General features: G+C 36.6%; 1 protein-coding gene across 11 annotated transcripts in view; it reads right to left on the bottom strand.

Moving 5' to 3' along the window:
* The window catches only part of CCDC88A (coiled-coil domain containing 88A), a 193,856-nt gene that overhangs the window by 94,683 nt on the left and 75,915 nt on the right, over positions 1–23,258 (bottom strand). For all 11 annotated transcript variants that reach the window (XM_060309849.2, XM_060309848.2, XM_030877233.3 and 8 more), the window contains one exon: positions 2,605–2,713. In XM_060309849.2, the coding sequence (XP_060165832.1) occupies positions 2,605–2,713 (109 nt within the window). The remainder of the gene's footprint in view (positions 1–2,604; positions 2,714–23,258) is intronic.

The raw sequence follows: 23,258 nt of genomic DNA, 5'->3' as shown, positions 1-23,258 counted from the left end.
AAGAATAAAAGACAAAACAGATATAACATAGAACCTAACTCACTCAAATCAAAGAGAGGAAAATGAGAGAAGGAATACAGGAAAAAAAACTTTTTAAGTTTAAAAAAAACCTAGCACAGACTTTTATTTCTGGCAATGAGGAATACTAAATATTAGAAAGAAAGGAAGGAAGGAGTTCAAAAATGCTGGATAGCTTTTTAAAAATCTTTTAAAATTTATTGACTTAGCTCAAAAGAAAATAAAAAGGTAACTGTCAAAAGATAAAACAAAATTAAAAACTGAACCCTGCAAATAAGACACAGAAGAAGCAGTTCTTCTTGGCCTTTGCTCGAGATTGAGGAGGGTTGTTTCCCTAAGAATCTGCGATAATGTGGTCCCAGTTAAAAAATACATACGTAAACACATAAATACATAATTTACAAACACACAAATGCAGAAAAAGAGATCCAGAAGTACATATATTCAGGTGCTAATAATGGTAATCTCCAGGCCCTGAAATTATGTTTGTATTTTCTCATTTTTTCTAGTTTTCTATATACAGCATACAAGTATGCTTCTACAATAATATAAAGCTGCTTAAAATAAATTAAATGAAAAGTGTTTCAGGCTTGGCTACACAAAAGGAAACAAATCCTCTCTGAAGCAATGCATCCTTGGCTCAGACCCAGAAGTATTTTCCCACAGATAAACTTCCCCCCACAAAATGAGCTCACAATTAACACACACACACACACACACACACACACACACACACTGCCACAACAGCTACCACCACGAGAAACAGCAAGCAGAAAACAAAGGGCAGATTCAGATCCCCATAGATCTGATTTCAGATTTTGTAATTATCCAACATAAAATAAAAAATGTCTATTTTAAAAATTTCTGAAGAGATAAAGGAAGGAAAAAATTTTAAAAGAATGATTAATAAACAAAATGAAAGGCAGATGAAAAAGAACCAAACAGAACTTCTACAAATGAAAGCCATGATTACTAAGAGGCAAAACTTAATCAGTGGGTTAAACAGAAGATATGAGGGGCAAATTATCAAACTGCAGAGATAGTCTTGAAAAAAAATACTCAGGATGTAGCACAAGACTGTAAACTGTAATGTAAAAGAAAGTTTAATAAGCATGGAGGATAGAGTAGGAAAGTCTAATATACACATAATAAAAATATCTGAGGAATATCAGATTAATACAAAAGAAACAATATTAGAAGAGACAGTAGTAGCAGCCAGGAGAGAGAAAAAGACAGTTTAACCTAAGAACAAATATTTGACTGATAGCTGGTTTCTCCAAAACAAAAAGGACTCCAGGGAGAGAAGGTAAAAATCTGCAAAACACTGAGAGAAAAGTAATTGTTAACCTAAAACTACATACCCAATAAAATTACCTTTCAAGAACAAGGGTGAAATAAAGGCATTTTCAGACAGACATTGATAAACTTTACTATCAACAAACCTTCTCTAAACAAACAATCAAAAGATGACTTCGGTAAGAAAATAATACCAAAGGCAGGTCTGAGATAACAAAAGAAAACCATGAGGAGGAAAAAAAGGAAAACATGTAGCTTGATCTAAAAGAACACTGATTTGATTTATTTAACAGTACTTTCAATATTTAATTTATGGGGTTTAAAAACAGAACTAAAATACAAAATAAGAACAGCTTAAGGGCTTCCCTGGTGGCGCAGTGGTTGAGAGTCCGCCTGCTGATGCAGGGGACACAGGGTCATGCCCCGGTCCAGGAAGATCCCACATGCCATGGAGCGGCTGGGCCCGTGAGCCATGGCCACTGAGCCTGCGCGTCCGGAGCCTGTGCTCCACAATGGGAGAGGCCACAACAGTGAGAGGCCCACGTACTTCAAAAAAAAAAAAAAAAAGAATCCACCTGCCAATGCAGGTGACACAGGTTCAAGCCCTGGTCTGGGAACATTCCACACGCCACAGACAACTAAGCCCAGCGCCACAACTACTGAGCCCGTGCGCCACAACTACTGAAGCCTGCACGCCCTAGAGCCCGCACGCCACAACTACTGAGCCTGCGTGCTGCAACTACTGAAGCCCACACGCCTAGAGCCCGTACTCTGCAACAACAGAAGCCACTGCAATGGAAGCCCGTACACCACAATGAAGAGATGCCCCCGCTCCTTGCAACTAGAGAAAGCCTGTGCACAGCAACAAAGACCCAACACAGCCAAAAATAAAATAAAATAAAAAATTTAAAAAAAATGCTCATGTTCAAACTCTGAAATATGCATCCAATTTAAGTTAAAAAAAGGAATAAAAAGTATATTGTTCAAAGGCAAAATTCTAGTAGGCTAACAAAGTGTTGCACTATATAAATTCTCAGGAAATTTAAAAAATTTTAAATTCATAAAATACAAAAATTATCTGTAAATTAGATAATTATGAAGTGCATGCTTGCATCTTTAACATTGCATAAGAAATAAACTGTGTTATTACTACTCAACCTCCAGCAAACAGACCAGTATCTGATATATAACAAGCATTTAGTATATACTAGGTCATTAATACTAAACAACACAAAAATGTGAATATGCAAGGAGTTATTAAAATACTAGATTAAAAAAAGAACCACTTACCTGGTAATAAAATTTTATCTGTCTCACCAAAATGGATAGATTATGAATTCTAAGTGAGGCATCATTGTTGACTTTTTTATTTACTCTCTGACTCTCCGATTTAGGATTACTGTAAGAAATAAAAAAAGAAATACTTTAAAAGTTATATTGAAATATACCTATCAACTTATAGATGACTAAAAATAATCATATAATACATTTTTTCTTTAAACAAACTGTGTACTCATTTTCATTAACAGATGATCTAAAAGGACATATGATTACTCTGACATGTATTCTGTGCTTTTAATTGATATAAATGCATCTGATATTTCAAAGACAGTGGCAAAATGTAAGTCAGATGTTTCCCTTCATTCTCATTTTGTCTCTCCACCTTCCTGCAATGAATAACATTTTATTCCTTTTGAGTATATATATTTCCACAACCCAAATAAATCTATTTACATCAAGAATGTAAAATATAGGCTGATAACCAATAAATGTTGTATCTTCTCACTGGAAAATGGAGACTATATTTGAGTGGGCAATGTCCCTGAGAAATTAAAGAGTGGAGTGATGACACAAGAGAACACGCTTATCTTGGGTAAACTTTGTAGATTCAATAAAAGCAAAGGGGGGCTTCCCTGGTGGCACAGTGGTTGGGAGTCCGCCTGCCAATGCAGGGGACGTGGGTTTGTACCCCGGTCCGGGAGGAGCCCACATGTCGTGGAGCGGCTAGGCCCGTGAGCCATGACTGCTGAGCCTGCGTGTCCAGAGCCTGTGCTCTGCAACGGGAGAGGCCACAACAGTGAGAGGCCGTGTACAGCAAAAACAAAAACAAAAACAAAGGGTTGAATGAGTTTGAAGTAGCAGAAACTGAACAAGAATAATAGGTAGGACACCATTAAGAATGAGAAATTCAATGACACCAAAAACAAAGGCAACAAAAGCAAAAATAAACAAGCGTGACTAACATCAAACTAAAAAGCTTCTGGACAGCGATGTATACAATCAACAAAATGAAAAGGTAAACTACTGAGTGGGAGAAAATATTTGCAAATCATATATCTAATAGGGGTTAATGTCCAAAATACACAAAGTATTCATACAACTCAATAGCAAAAAAAAAATCTGATTTTAAAATGGGCAGAGGAACTGAATAGGCATTTTTCCAAAAAAGACATACAAATGGCCAACAGGTACATGAAAAGGTGCTCAACATCACTAATAATCAGGAAAATGCAAATCAGAACCACAAAGAGCCTCACACCTGTTGGAATGGCAATCATCAAAAAGACAAGACATAAGTGCTGGTGAGGATGTGGAGAAAATGGACCCCTTGTGCACTGCTGTTGAGAATGTACTGATGCAACCACTGTGGCGGTTCCTCAAAAACTTAAAAATAGAACTAACATATGATCTAGCAATCCCACTTTGGGTATATAAGCCAAAGGAAATAAACAGGATCTCAAAGAGGTACTGGCACTCCCACGTTCACTGCAGCATTATTTGCAATAGCCAAGATATGGAAACAACCCAAATGTCCTTCAACAGATAAACGGATAAAAAACATAGGAAATATACATATTTATATATATATATATACACACACACACACAAACATACACATGTATATATAGAGAGAGACAGAGAGAAGAATACTATTCAGACATGAGAAAGAAGGAAATCCTGCCATTTGTGAAAACATGGATGAAACTTGAGGGCATCATGCTAAGTGAAATAAGCCAGAAAGAGAAAAATACTATATATTCTTACTTATATGTAGAATCTAAAAAAAAAGTCAAACTCATAGAAACAGAGTAGAAAAGCAGTTGCCTGCGTCTGGGAGCGGGGGAGTTGGGTGGGAATATGGAGAGGTTGAAAAAAGGATACAAACTTTCAGCTACAAGATGAATAAGGCCTAAAGATCTAATGTAAGACATGGTAACTACTGTATTATATAATTGAAATTTATTAAGAGTGTAGAACTTAAATGTTCACACATACACACACAAAGGTAAAAATGTGAGGTGATGGAGATGTTAATTAGCTAGATGGTGGGAATCCATTCACATGTATACATACATCAAACCACCACTATATACACTTTAAGTATATTACAATTTTATTTGTCAACTATGTCAATAAAGCTGAAGAAAATTTAAATTTTTAATTAAAATTTTTGTTTAAAGAATGGGAAATTTAAGTAAAACTGGTGACACCAGAACATAAGGGTAAGTTAATGCCAGAACATAAGTAAGGATGATCTAGCTCCTCATTAGGACAAGGAGAGCAAACTAGAAAAAGACATTGCCAGGTGAAATGGCAGACAGTAAATCAGGATTCCCTATGCAGGGGCTGAGTGCATAGTATTATAAAGCAGAAACCTAAGAAGTTGCTGGGACAGAGTACTATCCTACGACTTTAACTGCAGGCACGTCCACGCGAGAATGCAGAGAAGTAAAGAAATTGACACCTATCCAATAGAGAATAGGAACTGAACAGAAACCTCTCATTCCTTAATCCCTTCCTTTTTCTACACTGTCTATTGCACTCCTAATGCCTTCACTTCCTTCCCTAGACAGCACTTTATGGTGCTTTATTTCAGCAATTCTTCTGTTTTTGTGGGCTATATTTATCAATATTTACTATATTAGAAAATAAAACAGAAAATTTCACAATTATTTGTTTACTTATTAACTTATTAAAAAAATAATAAACCTATTACATGCTTACAAATACCAAACCAAAAAAAAATTTAGTGAGAAGACTGGCATTGTTTCACTATTTTTACAAATCTCTTTAATATCTGGTTTAACTTAAGAGGCTGATGTTCATCTTTGCTTCTGCATTCAATCTACTGTTTGTGTTATTTTGGTTCATGTATATGAAGAAAAAATCAGCTTCACATGGATATTTAGTTGGAAGTAGGAAACTCCTATGGACCCTCTAAAAGGATCCTCAAACCATACTCTGAGAACTATTGCTTTTACTTCAACTATTCTCTTGCCAGCCCTCCCAACAATGATCCTTCTGTCCTTTGATCACATTCATACTGTCAATCCCTGACACTGGATCAGCTCAACCATCTACACTGAGATTGCTCATAGTACTAAGTGAGAAAATAATACAACTAAACTCAGCTAAAACATCAAATAGGAAGGAATAGTTAGTACCAGATTTGCCCTTTTTCCATCAAGAATTAGAAAACTGGACAAAACATACAAAATAACTATTTTCAGACTTCGAACAGCAAGACTGTAATCCCTGGCGAAGCAGTAAGGTACTTTCCAGAATGAGGTATAAGGAGGGGTAGCCCACGTCTCGCTGAACTTGAAGAGACAAAGTTTGGAGTTCAAGGGAATTAAAGAACACCAGACACAAGGGAGCTATACAAACAAAAAGCTCCCAAAATATGCCCTTAAGATTTTGGCTAAATACTAAGTTATACATATGTACCCTGAAACTCCAGGAGGCTGAGCAGAGTACAAGCACAGAAAAGCTGGAAGCTAAACAACACCCAAAGCTCACAAAGTGCAGAGGAATTTAAGCTCCGACCAGCCAGAGTAAACACCTAGAGCATTAGTAGAGACCTCAGAAGAGTCATGTCTTGGAACTAAACTAGCAGTTAAGTAAAAGCTATTCCAGAAGCTCCCTAACAAAGCTGTTAAAACAAGCACTGAAAGGATCAAGCTGGGAATTCCCTGGCTGTCCAGTGGTTGGGACTCTGTGCTTCCGCTGCAGGGGACATGAGTTCAATCCCTGGTCAGGGAACTAAGATCCCGTGTGCCATGCAGCACGGCAAAAAAACAAAACAAAAAGGGATTAAGCTGATTGCAAGTAACTTGACAACCTGCCAAAACAAAATTCAACACTGCTTAAAGAACAAGATCCAGACACCACAATGTAATAATCACAATGTCCAATATAAAATAAAAAATTACTAGACATGCAAAGAAGCAAAAAAAAAAAAAAAAAGTGATTTGTAACCAGGAAAGAAAATGGAAACAATTAATAGAAACAGATCCAGAAATGAAAGAGACCATGGAAAGAGTAGGCAAGAATGTCAAAGCAGCTGTTATGAATATACTAAAGGACTTAAAAAAACAAACATTATGTGGAGAAAAATGTAAACTACTTTTTAAAAACCCAAATGGAACTTCTAAAGCTAAAATATACAGTATCTGAAATGAAAAATTCATTGCATATGCTTAACAGAAGATAGGAAACTATAACAAAAGATTAGTGAACTTGAATACACAGGAAAAAAAAAATTCCAGGGCTTCCCTGGTGGCGCAGTGGTTGAGAGTCCGCCTGCCGATGCAGGCGACACAGGTTCGTGCCCTGGTCCAGGAAGATCCCACATGCCGCGGAGCGGCTGGGCCCGTGAGCCATGGCCGCTGAGCCTGCGTGTCCGGAGCCTCTGCTCCGCAACGGGAGAGGCCACAGCAGTAAGAGGGCCGCGTACCACCAAAAAAAAAAAAAAAAAAAAAAAATCCAAAGCACACAGAGGAAAAAAAAACCAAACAAACCTGAAAGACACTAAATGACCTATGGGGCAGTATCAGACTTACAGAAAAGTTGCACGGACAAGTACAGCCTTTTTCCTAAACCACCTGAGAATTGCTGACCTGATACCAAACAGTCCACAAATATTTTGGTATTTATCTTGTACAAACACATGTAACTATCAAAATTGGGAGATTAACAATTATACAGTTATTATAATCCAATCTTTAGAATCTATTCAAGTTTGTTGTTCCAAATAGGAATGGATTTATAGGAAAAGGATCTAGCTCAGTACCACACTTTGCATTCAGTAATCTGAATTGCAATCTTTAGTCTCTTTCAGCTGGAACAGTTTCTATCTTTCCTTGAAATTCATGACCTAGACACTTTAAAAGGTTACAGGCCAGTACTTTCATAGAATGTCCTTCAATTGGGTTTGTCTGATTAAATCATATATTACTCATAATTAAGTTCAGGTTATGTATCTGTGACAGGAAAAATATAGAAGAGATGCTCTGATCTTCTCCAATGCATCCTTAGAGGTGGTACATGATTTCAATTTAGCCCATTACTGATGATATTCACTTTTATCATTTGACTAAACTGGTATCTGCCACTTTTCTCCATTATAGTTACTATTTTCCTCTTGTAATTATTATTTTGTGAAGACATACTTTGAAACTATGTCAATAATCTGATATTCACCTATCTTCAATTTACTTATGTGTGTGTTTGTTTGTTTACATCAGTATACACTCATCGTTCTCCATAATTATCGGTCGATCAAAATCTATTACTATAATTACATTTATAACTACCATAGATTGCCTTTTCATTTTGTTGACTGTTTCCTTTATTGCACATAGGTTTTTTAGCTTAATGCAATCCTATTTGTCTATTTTTGCTTTTGGTGCTGTGCTTTTGGGATCATATCCATTGAGTCCTTTTTCAAAACCACTTTATAATTTTCTCTAGGAAGGCCTTTTATTAGCTATAGTCTTAAATACCTTCTAGTTTTTGCTGTTAGTGTGAATGTAATATTTTTAAAATATATTTGCTAGTAGGTTACTACTGATATGTAAATGCAATCAATTTTTGTGTATTGCTCTTATCTTTAGAAACCCTGCTAAACTCTAACAGGTTGTTTGTTGGTACTCTTGCAGGTTCTCTTGAATAAAATTTGTAGTTTTTCCATATTGATAATCAATTATCCCAACATCAATTACTGAAGAGCTTATTGTTTCCCACTGATCTCTATGATCACACTAGATTCCCATGTAAGTGTGGATACACTTTTGGAGTCTATTCTGTTCCTTTAACCCATTTGTCTATTCCTATGTCATTAAAACCTTCTAAATATTACTATACCTTTATTAGCATCTTGATTCTATTAGAGCAATTCCCGCTCTTTTGTTTTTGCTTTCTAAACTGTCCTGCTTAAAATAAATAAATAACAAGTAAATTGTCCTGCTTAGTCATACATGCTGCTCTTTTCTATGAATGTTAGGATATTTATAAGATTCTATGAAAAAGCTTGTTGAGATTTATTAGGATTTTATTTAAAATATTAATTTGATAAAGACTGACATTTGCATTAGTAAAATTTTAAAATTTCCCCCCAAATGTCTTTACATTTAAGTAGGATTTTTTTTCCTCCTTGGGTTTTTGTTTGTGAAATAGATTTTTTTTCTATCACATTGGCTACCTGGTCATTGCTAGTGTATAATAGGAAAACTGTAGTTTTTGTATATTGCACTTCTGATTGACCACCTTTCAAAATTTAGTTTATTCAGTTCATTTTCTTGGATTTTCTCAGTAAAAAAAATACTGTCAGCAAATGACAGTTTTATCTCCTCCTTTCCAATCGTACATCTCATTTCTGTTTCTTTACTTACTGTATTAACAAATAATAATGGAGATAAGAGCTATCCTTTATCTTGTTCACAAATTTCATGCTTTTAATGTTTTCCCATGAATGCATAATGTTCACTGTAATTTTCTGATGAATACCTTTCTTCAAATTAAGTTCCCTCCTATTCCTATCCAATATCTTAACTGGTGCTGAATTTTTCCTACATCTACTCCCATATGATTCTTCTCATTTAATATGTTAATGTAGTGAATTACATTGTTGCCTTTTTAACACTGAATCATCCTTACAATCCTAGACTATTTACTCCATCAGCCCCACCCCACAGTATAACAACTAATCCCCGTTTTTGGTACATCATTCTATCATGGGTCTTCCAATAATTGCCTTTATGCCTCTCACTTTCTCACTAGAATGTAAGCTCCCTGACAGCAGGGACCTTATCTTATTCTCTAAAAATTAGCATATATCCTAACCAAATGTTTGAATAAATAAAAAGAATAAATGATCTGAGACCAAGCACAGTGTTTTAAAAATTGTTGCTTACTATTAAGAGTTATGGGGGCTTCCGTGGTGGCGCTGTGGTTGAGAATCTGTCTGCTAATGCAGGGGACACGGGTTCGAGCCCTGGTCTGGGAGGATCCCACATGCTGCGGAGCAACTGGGCCCGTGAGCCACAACTACTGAGCCTGCGCATCTGGAGCCTGTGCTCCATAACAAGAGAGGCCGCGATAGTGAGAGGCCCGCACACCACGATGAAGAGTGGCCCCCACTTGCCACAACTAGAGAAAGCCCTCGCACAGAAACGAAGACCCAACACAGCAAAAATAAATAAATGAACTAATAAACTCCTACCCCCAACATCTAAAAAAAAAAAGAAAAAGAGTTATGAAATGACATTCTCCAAGCTAAAAACTCATTTGGCAGTCTGGACTAGACACTCCCTACTAAGTTTGTGTCCCAAAGATCAGTTGAGTAACAAGAGTCCTAAACCACAATTTGAGATGTACAGAACAAGCAAGAATAATAGTAAAGTGAGTTAAATCCAACTTGTGACTGATTTATACTTAAAGCAAATAATGAGTAATGAATTGCCCAAAGCAAATGGCAGTATAAGTGGAAAAGTGGGTCTCTTAGGTAAAGGTATCACCCAGAACTAGTAACTTACAAAAACAAGGACACTACACTGCAGCAGTCAGATCACGTGTCATGGCAGAGAAAAGACAACAGCGTGGTCAGGAGGTCATGGTTAAAAATTCAGAGAGCTGAAGGGAAAATCCTGTTTTATGTAATCAACCTGGTACATGTTCTGTCAGTAAGTTAAATCCTCATTGAGTACATACTGTGGCTATATTACTTAATGTACAAGAGCTTAGTTTAGTCACTCTATCATTGTGGAGAAAAGTATGTTTGTAACTGGGAAAAGAGAGTAGGAATAACCCTAGTAAAAATGTTACGTATACTATGGTTATGTAAATTTCATTTGGAATCACAGACATTCAGTAAATATCTTTTCTCTCTAGTCTTCTTCCATCTTTTTATTTCTATTTTCCTTACTCTATATTTGAATTCCTTTAAATTACCTCTCACCCATGACTATCTCCTAAATGATAACATTTAGATCTAAAAAATACTTTAGAGATTATCTAGTTTCACTGTAAATCAGAAAATTGAAGTCCAAAGTAGTAATTTGCCTAGGCTCTTACAACTTTTTCCCTTTACTCTCTCTCTTTCAACCTTTTCTCTTATCATTCAGGACAACAAAGAAAAGACAGAAGGAAAAAGGTTTCGGTAATGATATCTATAAAATGCACATATACAATAAATCATTGTTTTTATTATATTGTTTGAGCATATTCCTAATTGTTTTCATAGTGATTAATCAAACTAAAGAATATTCATTTCCTTCCCCCCTCCAGTTCATTACAGTAATATTTTATTAAGAAACCTAGGTATTGGGCTTCCCTAGTGGCACAGTGGTTGGGAGTCCGCCAGCCGATGCAGGGGACACGGGTTCGTGCCCCGGTCCGGGAAGATCTCACATGCTGCGGAGCGGCTAGTCCCGTGAGCCATGGCTGCTGAGCCGGCGCGTCCAGAGTCTGTGCTCCGCAACGGGACAGGCCACAACAGTGAGAGGCCCGCGTACCGCAAAAAAAAACAAAAAAAAAACCTAGGTATTTAATCCTGATGACAAAGATTTTAGTTTTGATATTACTACTGAAGAGGTATGTAAACTAAAAAAACTGTACAAGTTTACAGTGCAAGCCCATTGTTACATGACAATATATAATTTGGATTATACTTTGGAATGGATATGTAACATCCCAATAAACACATGTGATTTCATTCCCACTTTAATAAATTTTATAATGGAAATATTATCTTTGCCCTGATAGAATTGTTACCAAGCTTCTCTGTGCTCTTAAAGTGATTTTTTAAATTAAGTCCTAAAGTTTCTTTTAAAATTTTATGTCCAACATTCCTCAAATGACATTTCAAAATTTATTCAGTTGCCAGAAAGGCCTATAGTCTCCTTTGCATAAAGCTCTTCTAAGAATTAGCAAGTTTTAAGAATTTAGAATTTTGGTTTGTTCAAAATCTTCTACGAATGTTTTTTTACCAAAAAAAAATCTGTAAGTTTTATGTTAAGTTTCTTCAGCCTCTGAGAAAGTTTGTTTATAACAATTAAAACAACTCTGAATATAAAAAGAGGGAACAGTTCAGCTTTTATATACTAAGGATATCAGATGAAATTACTTTAGAAATCTGGGAAAAAAGTAACTGCTAAGCACTCTAGGTATGGACCTAGAGAGCAACAAACTTTCGATTACTAGGCTTGGGTTTCCCATTTGATTCACGCTTAACTTGGGTTAGGGTCATACTGACATATGTTAGGATCATGAAAACAGGCCCTTTGACCCCAAGAACATGATCTCTTTATGTGAGAAGGACTTCCCTCAGATGAAACTGCCTGAAAAGTCTTAATCTCAACTCCCATGAAAAACGGTTGAACATTTAAGGATGGATTTACTGAAAATTATGCAAATCAAGAAAATTAGTAACTTTATGGGACTTCCCTGGTGGCACAGTGGTTAAGAATCCGCCTGTCAATGCAGGGGTCATGGGTTCGATCCCTGGTCTGGGAAGATCCCACATGTCGCAGAACAACTAAGCCCGTGCGCCACAACTACAGAGCCTGCGCTCTAGAGCCCACGAGCCACAACTACTGAGCCCTCGTGCCACAACTACTAAAGCCCGAATGCCTAGAGCCCATGCTCTGCAACAAGAGAAGCCACTGCAATGAGAAGCCTGCGCACGGCAACGAAGAGTAGCCCCCACTCATCACAACTAGAGAAAGCCTGCATGCAGCAACAAAGACCCAAAGCAGCCAAAAAAATCCAAGATAAAGAAAATTAGTAACTTTAGGAAAGTACTATTTTTTTAAAAAAGAAAAATGTAATAATGATACACTACCTGCCTCTGAAGGAAACATTATATGTGAATACTGATTACTGATTTAACTAAACTTATAATAAAGAAACAAATTAGAAGGACAGGGTAAGAAAATAAAGAGATGGGACATAAAAAAGGCTAAAATCTCACCTACCATTATCAGGAAGTCAGTAGATAATGCCTAAAAGGGATAAACCAAGAAATACAAGGGTAAAAAAATAAAATAAAAACTAGGGTAGGCATTTTTTCACTATATTTGGGGCTAAGTGACAGAAGAAACTGCTAAAAAAAAAAGTTAAAAGTTTTTACTCTGGGGAACAGAACTGAGATGTAATAAGTTAGGGCAGGGATTGCTGTTTTTCATTATGAACGTTTTGGTATTAACTAATTCTTTTAACCATGTAAAATATTTTTTTAAAGAGGGAAAAGACACCCACAAAAAATTCTGTTCCATGAAACCTGTCTATTTCATTTACTTCTAGGGAAAAATATGAGGCTATATATGCGAGATTCAGTGCTAGAGACTGAGGGTCGTAAGATGTGTGAGACTATGCCTAAGAAAATAAAACAATATAAAACATTTCTTCTGTAAAAAGTACGCATTTTATGTAAATACAGAAAGCACTCCATTCCTGCATGTATTTTAAGGTTTATTTCTTTACACAGTAAAAGTTACAGTACAGAAATTTAAACACACTTGGTATGAGTCCAGAGTTCTCTAAAAAGAAATTGTAGTCTACTCAGTATTCTAAATATCCTGTCTTTTCTTCATGTTTAATATTTAAAATGCTAAACAAAGATTAATTCAGAATAGACAATCATAATTAATGAAGTTTTGTTTAAACTCTTTTTGAAAGCATACTTTTTTTTTAAAAAAAAGACTTTATCTTTGGAAAGAACTTTTTTTAAAATAAAAGATGAGCTATTGAATGATACACATGTGATAGGTGAGCAAGTACCTTTCTAATTATATACAACTATTTCTAAGCCAACATAATCTCAAATTGACCATCTCCTCTTATAAGATGAAAACTGAAAAATGCTTTAGAGGCAAATAGCCTAGCAATATAGCTCAAATCTGTCCAACCAGAAGTTAAATGCAACATGGCAGTAAAAGACAGCCTCAAGCAATTTCACATTTATAAATGACCTACTTATGACAAGATACATTAATTTCAATAAACAGGCTATAGTATTATCTACCACTGTATACAGTAATTTTAAATTAGAGTAAAAGAGGAAGGAAAAGACAGTAATTCTGCAACACTAATATTCTGAGATTTGGTCCTTATATAACCAAGGATTATGTCTTTACTTATTTATTGACTAATATCTATGAGAAACAGAAATCTGATAGTTTTAATGGCTTTATGCTCTTCTACCCAGACTTCAAACCTCTTATGTATCCTCTTGAACCATCTGTTTAGTGTTGGTGCTTAACAACTACATGTGCTCATGTTTTTGATAATGCCATTCTAATTTAAAGCTAGTTGTATACAGGGCTTTTAAAACATTTTTTGAGATATTTTATATTATGAAACATATAACTGCATAGTATTTACATGTCACCTCAAAACATTTTGAAATAAGTAAGTTATTTGCATATCTGACTTCAAATGTACATATACCAATATGATAGCTTTATGAAAAATTATTAACTGGGTAAATATCATCACATTTAGGGTTATCCAAGTAGTAACATATCAGGGGAATAAGTGGTTTTAAAAAAAGTATCCCTTCACCTTAGTAGTATCTCCCCCTTCTCACAAGCTCAATCATTGTGCATGATGGCCAACAGGCCAACAATAAAACCTAATATTAATATATAATCTTTTAAATATCCACAAAATATTTTCACATATGTTAACTAATTTGATCTTCATAATGACTGAATAGTCATTCTTGGAGAGGTATGTGCTACATAATTACCACATAGACATTATGGACACAGCCCAACCCCCTTCTGTACATTCTCATAATTTAAGATTCGAAAGTTGAAGAATTATCTGACATTTTCTAGTTAGCCCAAGATTGAGCTAGCAGTACAGCATGATATTCACTGATTTAACAGTGAATAAACAGAACTAATGATTTGATTTAAAAATTGCAAATGGGGGCTTCCCTGGTGGCGCAGTGGTTGAGAGTCCGCCTGCCGTTGCAGGGGACACGGGTTCGTGCCCCAGTCCGGGAAGATCCCACATGCTGCGGAGCGGCTGGGCCCATGAGCCATGGCCGCTGAGCCTGCACGTCCGGAGTCTGTGCTCTGCAACGGGAGAGGCCACAACACTGAGAGGCCCGCGTACCGCAAAAAAAAAAAAAAAAAATGCAAATGGACACAAATAGAATAAAAATCCAATACACTTAACTCTGGTTTTATCTGAATTGGATAAAATGACTAAAGATCTACCCTTTACTTCTTAGAATGAGCCAACATGAGCCCTTCAAAAATTAGTCTAGCAGTTTTCTAACTTTTCGGTCTGAAGACCTCTTTCACTCGTTTTTTAAAAAGATTTTTTTGATGTGGACCATTTTTAAAGTCTTTATTGAATTTGTTACAATATTGCTTCTGTTTTATGTTTTGTTTTTATTTGGCCACGAGCATATGGGATCTTTACCCCCTGACCAGGGATCAAACCCGCACCCCCTTCATTGGAAGGCAAAGTCTTAACCACTGGACCGCCAGGGAAGTCCCCTGAAGACCTCTTTTCACTCTTAGAAATTACTGATAACTCTAAGGAGCTTTTATTTATGTGAGTTACATCTATCTATATTTACTATATTAGAAATTAAAATTAAGCAGTAAAAAATAATTTATTAGTCCATATAAAAATAACAAACTCATATGTTAACATAAAGAGCATTTTTATGGTAAGTAGCTATCTTTTTCAAAAACAGTAAAAATTTTAGAGGGGAGTGACATTCTTTCATAACTTAGTAAATCTCAAATCTCTTTAATGTTTGGCTTAATAAAAGACATCTGAATTCTTAAATCTGTTTCTACATTCAATGTGTTGTGATACATTATTTTGTCTAAATATATGAAAAAAGTTGACTTTACATAAACATGCAATCAGAAAAAGGAAGAGTATTTTAATAGCTTTTTCAGATAATTATTGATATTCTTCTTTGATACTACCAAAATTCAGTGAAGTGGTATTTTTTTAAAGGTTGGACGAAATCTGGAATCCGAAGCCCTCATCAATGAACTTTTCTTACTGTTATACATTAAAATCCATTGGTTTAGCTGGCATGTTGAATGGATCTTTTACATACGCATGATTTCTTATCAAGCATTGGTCATTTTAAAAATTGGTTCATTGAGTTATACAATCTTCCAAATGCTGCACATTTTATTATTCAATATTTTAAAATTACATTGATTTTTATCACCTCCAGTCTCATTAGAAAAGTCTTTAAATATTGAGAAGCTACCAAGCTCATGGTTTCTATAATTCAATTTTATCACTGACAAACATAGTATCAGTTATTTTCCTTGAAGTGATAGGCTCACTTTATTCATTTTTGAAAAGGTGCCGAATACTCAAGCCTGAATAACTATGGTTTGTCTGTTAGTCATTCTTTCGAGTAAAAACAGTGTTCCAGGGCTTCGCTGGTGGTGCAGTGGTTAAGAATCCGCCTGCCAGTGCAGGGGACACGGGTTTAGGGCACACGGGTTTGAGCCCTGGTCCAGGAAGATCCCACATGCTGCAGAGCAGCTAAGCCCGTGCGCCACAACTACTGAGCCTGTGCTCTAGACGTGCTCCGCAACAAGAGAAGACACAGCAATGAGAAGCCCGCACACTGCAATGAAGAGTAGCACCTGCTTGCCACAACTAGAGAAAGCCCACGCACAGCAACTACTGAAGCCCACGCGCCTAGAGCCCATGCTCCACAACAAGAGAAGCCACTGCAGTGAGAAGCCCTCACACCGCAATGAAGAGTAGCTCCCGCTTGCCACAACTAGAGAAAGCCCACGCACAGCAACAAAGACCCAACACAGCAAAATAAATAAAAATAAAATAAATTAATTTAAAAAACAAAAACAGTGCTCCACAAAACAGAGACTTGTTCGGCCTTGCAACTCAAAAAATCATGAGTACTTTTTCTTGAGATAATCATTATATTCCATTAGGCAACAGAAGTGTTTTATGCATACTTCCCATTTTTTCCTACAGAATGTAAAAAAGACACGTATGGGGGGGCTTCCCTGGCGGTCCAGTGGTTAAGACTCTGCACTACCAATGCAGGGGGTGCGGGTTTGATCCCTGGTTGGGAAAGAATCCTGCATGCCACGTGGAGCCGCCTTAAAAAAAAAAAAGACACGTACAGTACTCAAGGGTCAAGATTCAATAACTTTTACTGCTTCATCAAGGGCACTTTAAAGTGAAGCTGGATTTCTTTTTAACCACAACTGTGAAGAATACAATGACTACCAGCACAACTTCGTACTACTCCTTGATTCATGCTAAGATGTCAGCAGTTTTACCCACCTTTGCTTTCATACCATCATTGCTTTTGCAACACAGGCAAGAAAGGCAAATGACATCTTAATATTATTATAAAAATAATTTTGACTTGACAGAGAACCAGATAGACCCCCAGGTGTCTGCTGATCCCACTTTGAGAACCACTGTATTAGGCAAATCAACTCCTGTTCTTGATTACAGAAACCAGAGGACTTAGTATTATGCTTATCAGTGCCTTCATAAAATAACAGAATCTTCATTTATTCAGTGGTCAACTACATGGCCAGTCACTGAAACAAAAATTGTTTATATAGCACCAACGAGCATCACTGATTGGTGACGGAACCTTCACCCACTGTCCTTAAGCCTTAAGAAAGGGTCACAGAGGCCTTCCCTGGTGGCGCAGTGGTTGAGAGTCCGCCTGCCAATGCAGGGGACACGGGTTCGTGCCCCGGTCCGGGAAGATCCCACATGCCGTGGAGGGGCTGAACCTGTGAGCCATGGCCGCTGGGCCTGCGCGTCCGGAGCCTGTGCTCCGCAATGGGAGAGGCCACAACAGTGAGAGGCCCGCTTACCGCAAAAAAAAAAAAAAAAAAAAAAAAGAAAGGGTCACAGAAGTTTGTTTAAATCAGTATCCTAGGGCAGTATATGCTCCAGATCCAGTCAGTCCTAGAGACTCAAGAAATCTCAAACTCAGCTGATATGTAGTTAGGTATTTTCCTTGATCAGTGACAGACTTATTAACCAGTATGGCTTTCATTCCCACACTATTGATTCACTAAAGATACTTAACCTTAACCCTCCTAGGGTAATTTAAATAGTTCACTTGATTAATTATCAGTGACAGGTATCATTGTCATTTTTGAGAAGCAATAAAGCCCTCTAAAATGAGGAAAAAGTTTAAAAAGTATTTTCCAACATACAATCTCTTCTAATTAATGAACTAAAATACATAATCATAGAATCTTACCTGAAGTAAAAAGTTTTAAAATTTGATAAGAAAATACTTTTTCATCATCAGTTCTTCTAATATTAAAAAAAAATAACCCCCATTACTCTAAGGGTAACTCTAAGAATATGAATTCTATAAAGAGCAGAATTCTATTCAACAATATTGGTTTAATATGCCCTTTTCAGGACACCATAAAAGTGATCCAAAAGGATCACAAGCTAACTTCATTATAAGCCCACCAATTAAAAGCAAAATAATAGATGCCTATTTAAAAGGCACTGGTAATGACAGACAGAAATGAAAGAAAAAATACAGTAAAAAGAAGTAAAACAGAAGAGAAAAAATAGCCACATGTAAAACAAGTGTAGTATTGAAAAAGATGTGATCAACTGAAAACCAGGTTAGAAGAAACACACACAAATAGGGAGGTAAGGAATGATTAATAGGCAAGATGGTCTACAAATGGCCCAGGAGGAATAAACTGTTTTGAGGACATCCAATATAATAAAATGGGTCACTAGTTTTTAATAGAGGAACAGATGACCTAAGATTTTAGAGTAGGTTAAAAGTGACTGGGAACAGCAAAGTTCATGAATAATGGGATGTTCAAAAGAAAAATGTGCAATACTCAATAAATAATGAGCTTAGTTCTCTATAAATTTAAGAATTTAATTTTTTAAATAGAATTAAAAACAAACAAACAAAAAAAACTCTGGAGAACTACGCAAAGAAGACCAGAGTAAATAACTCTGCAACAGCCTACGTCTCCAGAATAACATGCAAAACAGAGTAATTATATGAATATTCTCAGATAACAGAAAAATTTGAAGACAGCACTACCTAAACTCTGAAACACTAACCTCTATTAGCACAGACAAAACTTTAAATCCTCACAATTAACAGAAGTATGCCATAATGAGCGCTAAATTCTGAACAGTTAAAATGCAATATGGGAGTTCCCTGGCAGTCCAGTGGTTAGGACTCAGCGCTTTCACTGCCAAGGTCCTAGGTTCAATCCCTGGGGGAGGAACTAAGATCCTGCAAGCTGTGCAGCACGGCCAAAAAGAAAAAGCAACTTAATTTTCAGAGAATTGTTAAATCTCCTACATAAGCTATATCCCATAAATGTAGACTTTAAAGCATTCCAAAAGCCCAAAAGAATTGTAATAACACATCCTAAAACTATTTTACTAAATAAATTCATAGATGAAATATGCATTAACTAATAGTAATGAGAATTTAAACAAGAGCACAAACACACAGCAATTGAAATGTTTCTCATACAAAATTAGGCATCACTGTCAAAACACATGACTATCTTATACATTTAAATGTTTTAGTTGCAAGTTATGGAAAAAAAAAGAAATTAAATATCCTTATTTCTTCATGCAAAATAGTATCCAAACTTCACATCACTTTTCCTATAAGTATATAATTTTAAGTATAGTCTGTCTACTCAGCTTTAACCTTGGCATCATCTTTCATTCTTCCTTTTCACATACTATACCTAGAATTCCATCAATTCTTTTGCAGTAGTTCTTGAATTTGCTCCTCCAATCATACAGCTCACCCTGATCTAAGATCTCAACACCAAAAGCATAAATGATATCCCTTACTAACCATCTATCTTCCTTACCACCTGTTCATCAAGCACTGATAGAATGATTCCATTGATTCACTGGTATAATTCTCAGTACTTACAATACTGTAAATATTGGGTTGGCCAAAAAGTTTGTTCGGGTTTTTCCATAACATTTTATGAAAACCCAAACGAACTTTTTGGCCAACCCAATAGTATATTCTCAATAAATTGAATAAACAATACTCATACTCCATACTCAACCTATTCTGCAAACTAATGCCAAAGTTACTTTCCTAAAATAAAACTTTTAATCCTCTAATAAGGAATTTTAAATGGCTCTCCAATGCCTGCCATATGCAGCCTAATTTATACTACCTGTAGTTAATTTTCAGGTTTCCCATAAGCTAGCCTACTCTGGTTCTCCAACGTGGATCATCTACTAAGGCTAGTCCCCTCACCATCTCCCAAATAATAAATATACCTAATATGCTTTTTCCTCAAGCTGCTTCCCTAGCTTAAAACACCCTCCTCTCATCTATGGCAACCAAGTCCAATCATTCTACAAGGTTTGAATCAAATCTAGCTTCCTCCCTATTTAGGCTTCCCTGATTATCCATAACCCTCGAAGCTAAACCAAACTTCTAACTAACTTATAAACAGTAGGGTTCCCTAATCTACACCTGCTAATACACACACACACATACACACTCACTGAAAAGAAACATGTAAAAACCCACACAAATTAAAGAAAGAAAGAAAAAAGCTAATAACCAGAGATTTATTTTCAAATACATGCTTGGGATCATTCACCATTCACTATAGATTCATCTTGGTCAGTTATATACATTCAATACCTAACACAAATACTTAAGTTTAAAACAACAAAATGAGACACTGAAGATTATGAATCATAACATGTATATTCTATTCACAGAGGTAGAAATATATCAATAGCTTAATTCATTTACAAAGATTTTAAACAAACAGTTGGAGAAAATTAAATTAGCCTTCAATTATGAGTAAACCACACTCCATTTTCACTGAACATTCAAATTAACTAGGATTTTATTGTGGTTTACCCTTTCTTAACCAGTCTCGGCAAAAATGGATTGGAGTATTACGTCCACTGGTCTTTCTCCACTTCTCATCCTCCACAACTTTGTAATAATCCAGGTCTTAATCAAGGATTAAGACTCAACACCTAAAACTAAACCATCATCCTTGGTCCTTTATCACCCAAGGGAAAGGAAACAGTCATGTTGTCAATGGTAATGTGAAGTTCAATATTTTTTTCTAGCTGTCACTAGGAAAGTATGTTACATTAAGAATACATCATTTTAAAAAATTTCCTGAAAAACTATTGAGATATTTCACAAAGTTTCATTTTTAATACACAGATTATACTAATAAAAGTTCCAATTACTGGTCTTCTTTCCCTACTATTATTGTTTTCTTTAATTATAACATTGTTAAAATGAGCTATTTATTGTTCAGCTTTCTATTTTAATTCAAAGTACTTATGTCTATCTCTAGTGGTAATCAAGAGATCATAGCTTGGGACTTCCCTGGTGGCGCAGTGGATAAGAATCTGCCTGCCAATGCAGGGGACATGGGTTCGATCCCTGGTCCAGAAAGATCCCACATGCCGTGGAGCAACTAAGTCCGCCCATGCACCAAAACTACTGAGCCTATGGTCTAGAGACTGCAAGCCACAACTACTGAGCCTGCATGCCACAACTACTGAAGCCCGGACACCTAGAGCCCATGCTCCACAAGAGAAGCCACCACAAGGAGAAGCCCACACACCGCAATGAAGAGTAGCCCCCCACTCACCACAACTAGAGAAAGTCCGCGTGCAGCAATAAAGACCCAACACAGCCAAAAATTAAAAAATAAATAAAATTAAATCTTTACAAAAAGAGAGATCATAGCTTCATAAAGAATAAGGAAATAAGTTCCTTCTCAACCTTAGTTATCTTCACTCTATTCCATTTTATCCACCCATTACCATGGTCTAACTGTGGCCCTAAATCACCATTCAGAATTGCAACCTCCAAAATCTCAAATTCTGAAAGTGCCCTCTGACCTCAACATCCCATACCACTGTCTCACTTCTTCACTCCTTCTAAACCTACTCTTCCTTCATTATTGCAAACTCTACTCTATCAGCCTCCCCCAGTGACACTCGCTTTCCTCCTCACTTTAATGCTCACACTCTATTCGTTTCAACTATCCCACCTGAAAATGTTCCCATGCCACATTTATAATACATATCAATCCCCAATTTTGAATAAACGTCACAGATCTTTTTGTCAGTTTCTGAGTGCTAAGCATCCCTGGTAAGTTATTCAACCATGCTGACTGAATGTGTGGTCTCCAAACCTCAACCCTCAACCATCAACCCTCATGATAATACTTGTGCTCATCTTTTTTTTTTTTTTTTGCAGTATGTGGGCCTCTCACTGTTGCGGCCTCTCCCGTTGCAGAGCACAGGCTCCGGATGCGCAGGCTCAGCGGCCATGGCTCACGGGCCCAGCCGCTCCGCGGCATGTGGGATCTTCCCAGACCGGGGCACGAACCCGTGTCCCCTGCCTCGGCAGGCGGACTCTCAACCACTGCGCCACCAGGGAAGCCCTTGTGCTCATCTTTTAACTGACTCCCTTTGTGATTTCCTCCCAGCAGCCTTGTGAAACTGTCCACTTTCCTCAAACCTCCAGCCTTTTAATGTTGCAGTTTCCTAGGATATGTCATTGGCCCTCTTGTGTATTTTTTTTGACATCTATGTCATTAGTTTCTATTACAAACTTAAAAGCTAATTCCCATATCTCTAAACCTTTCTCCTCTAAGCACCAGACCTATGTATATCCACCTGCCCAAAAGATATTTCTCACTACTCACCAGACATTCCAAAATAAACTCAAAATTATTTTCTACATTTCCCCTCCCCTCAACTTTTCATAATGCCTTACTTAAAAAGGCACTACCATCCATTCTTCACCCAAGTAAAAAACTTGATAATCATCTGAGACACACCCCTCTCTTGTGCTACATACCAAACTTGTAACCAAGTCCCACCACGTCAGCATTATCTCTCTTCCACATCCTTTCTACATCAGTATGGTCTCTATCTCTGTTCTGGACCTCATCAGCACCAACATCAGTCCTTCTAAAATGCAAATGCTATCTGTTTCAATTCCTCCAATGTTTTGTAGCCTATATTACTGTTTTTCAAGCTGAAGTAAAGTAGTGAGTGACACCTTTTAAAGAAACGAATTATCAAGAATCTCTGAGGATCTGTCCATAGACATCCTAAGAGTCAAAGACCCCTGTTTGAAAAAATGGCTTAAGAAACTAATCTTAGTCTATGAAAAAAAAATCTTTCAATTGTGAATTATCACTGCAAACGAAATTTATTTTTTTTTAACATCTTTATTGGGGTATAATTGTTTTACAATGGTGTGTTAGTTTCTGCTTTATAACAAAGTGAATCAGTTATACATATACATATGTTCCCATATGTCTTCCCTCTTGCGTCTCCCTCCCTCCCACCCTCCCTATCCCACCCCTCCAGGCTGTCACAAAGCACCGAGCCAATATCCCTGTGCCATGCGGCTGCTTCCCACTAGCTATCTACCTTACTACGTTTGTTAGTGTGTATATGTCCATGACTCTCTCTCGCCCTGTCACAGCTCACCCTTCCCCCTCCCCATATCCTCAAGTCCGTTCTCTAGTAGGTCTGCGTCTTTATTCCTGCCTTACCCCTAGGTTCTTCATGACATTTTTTTTTCTTAAATTCCATATATATGTGTTAGCATACGGTATTTGTCTTTTTCTTTCTGACTT

This window comes from Globicephala melas, chromosome 12 (assembly GCF_963455315.2).
Source record: "Globicephala melas chromosome 12, mGloMel1.2, whole genome shotgun sequence".
NCBI lineage: Eukaryota > Metazoa > Chordata > Mammalia > Artiodactyla > Delphinidae > Globicephala > Globicephala melas.
Note: the sequence above shows the minus strand (reverse complement) of the source record. Positions and strands in the feature narration are given on the sequence as shown.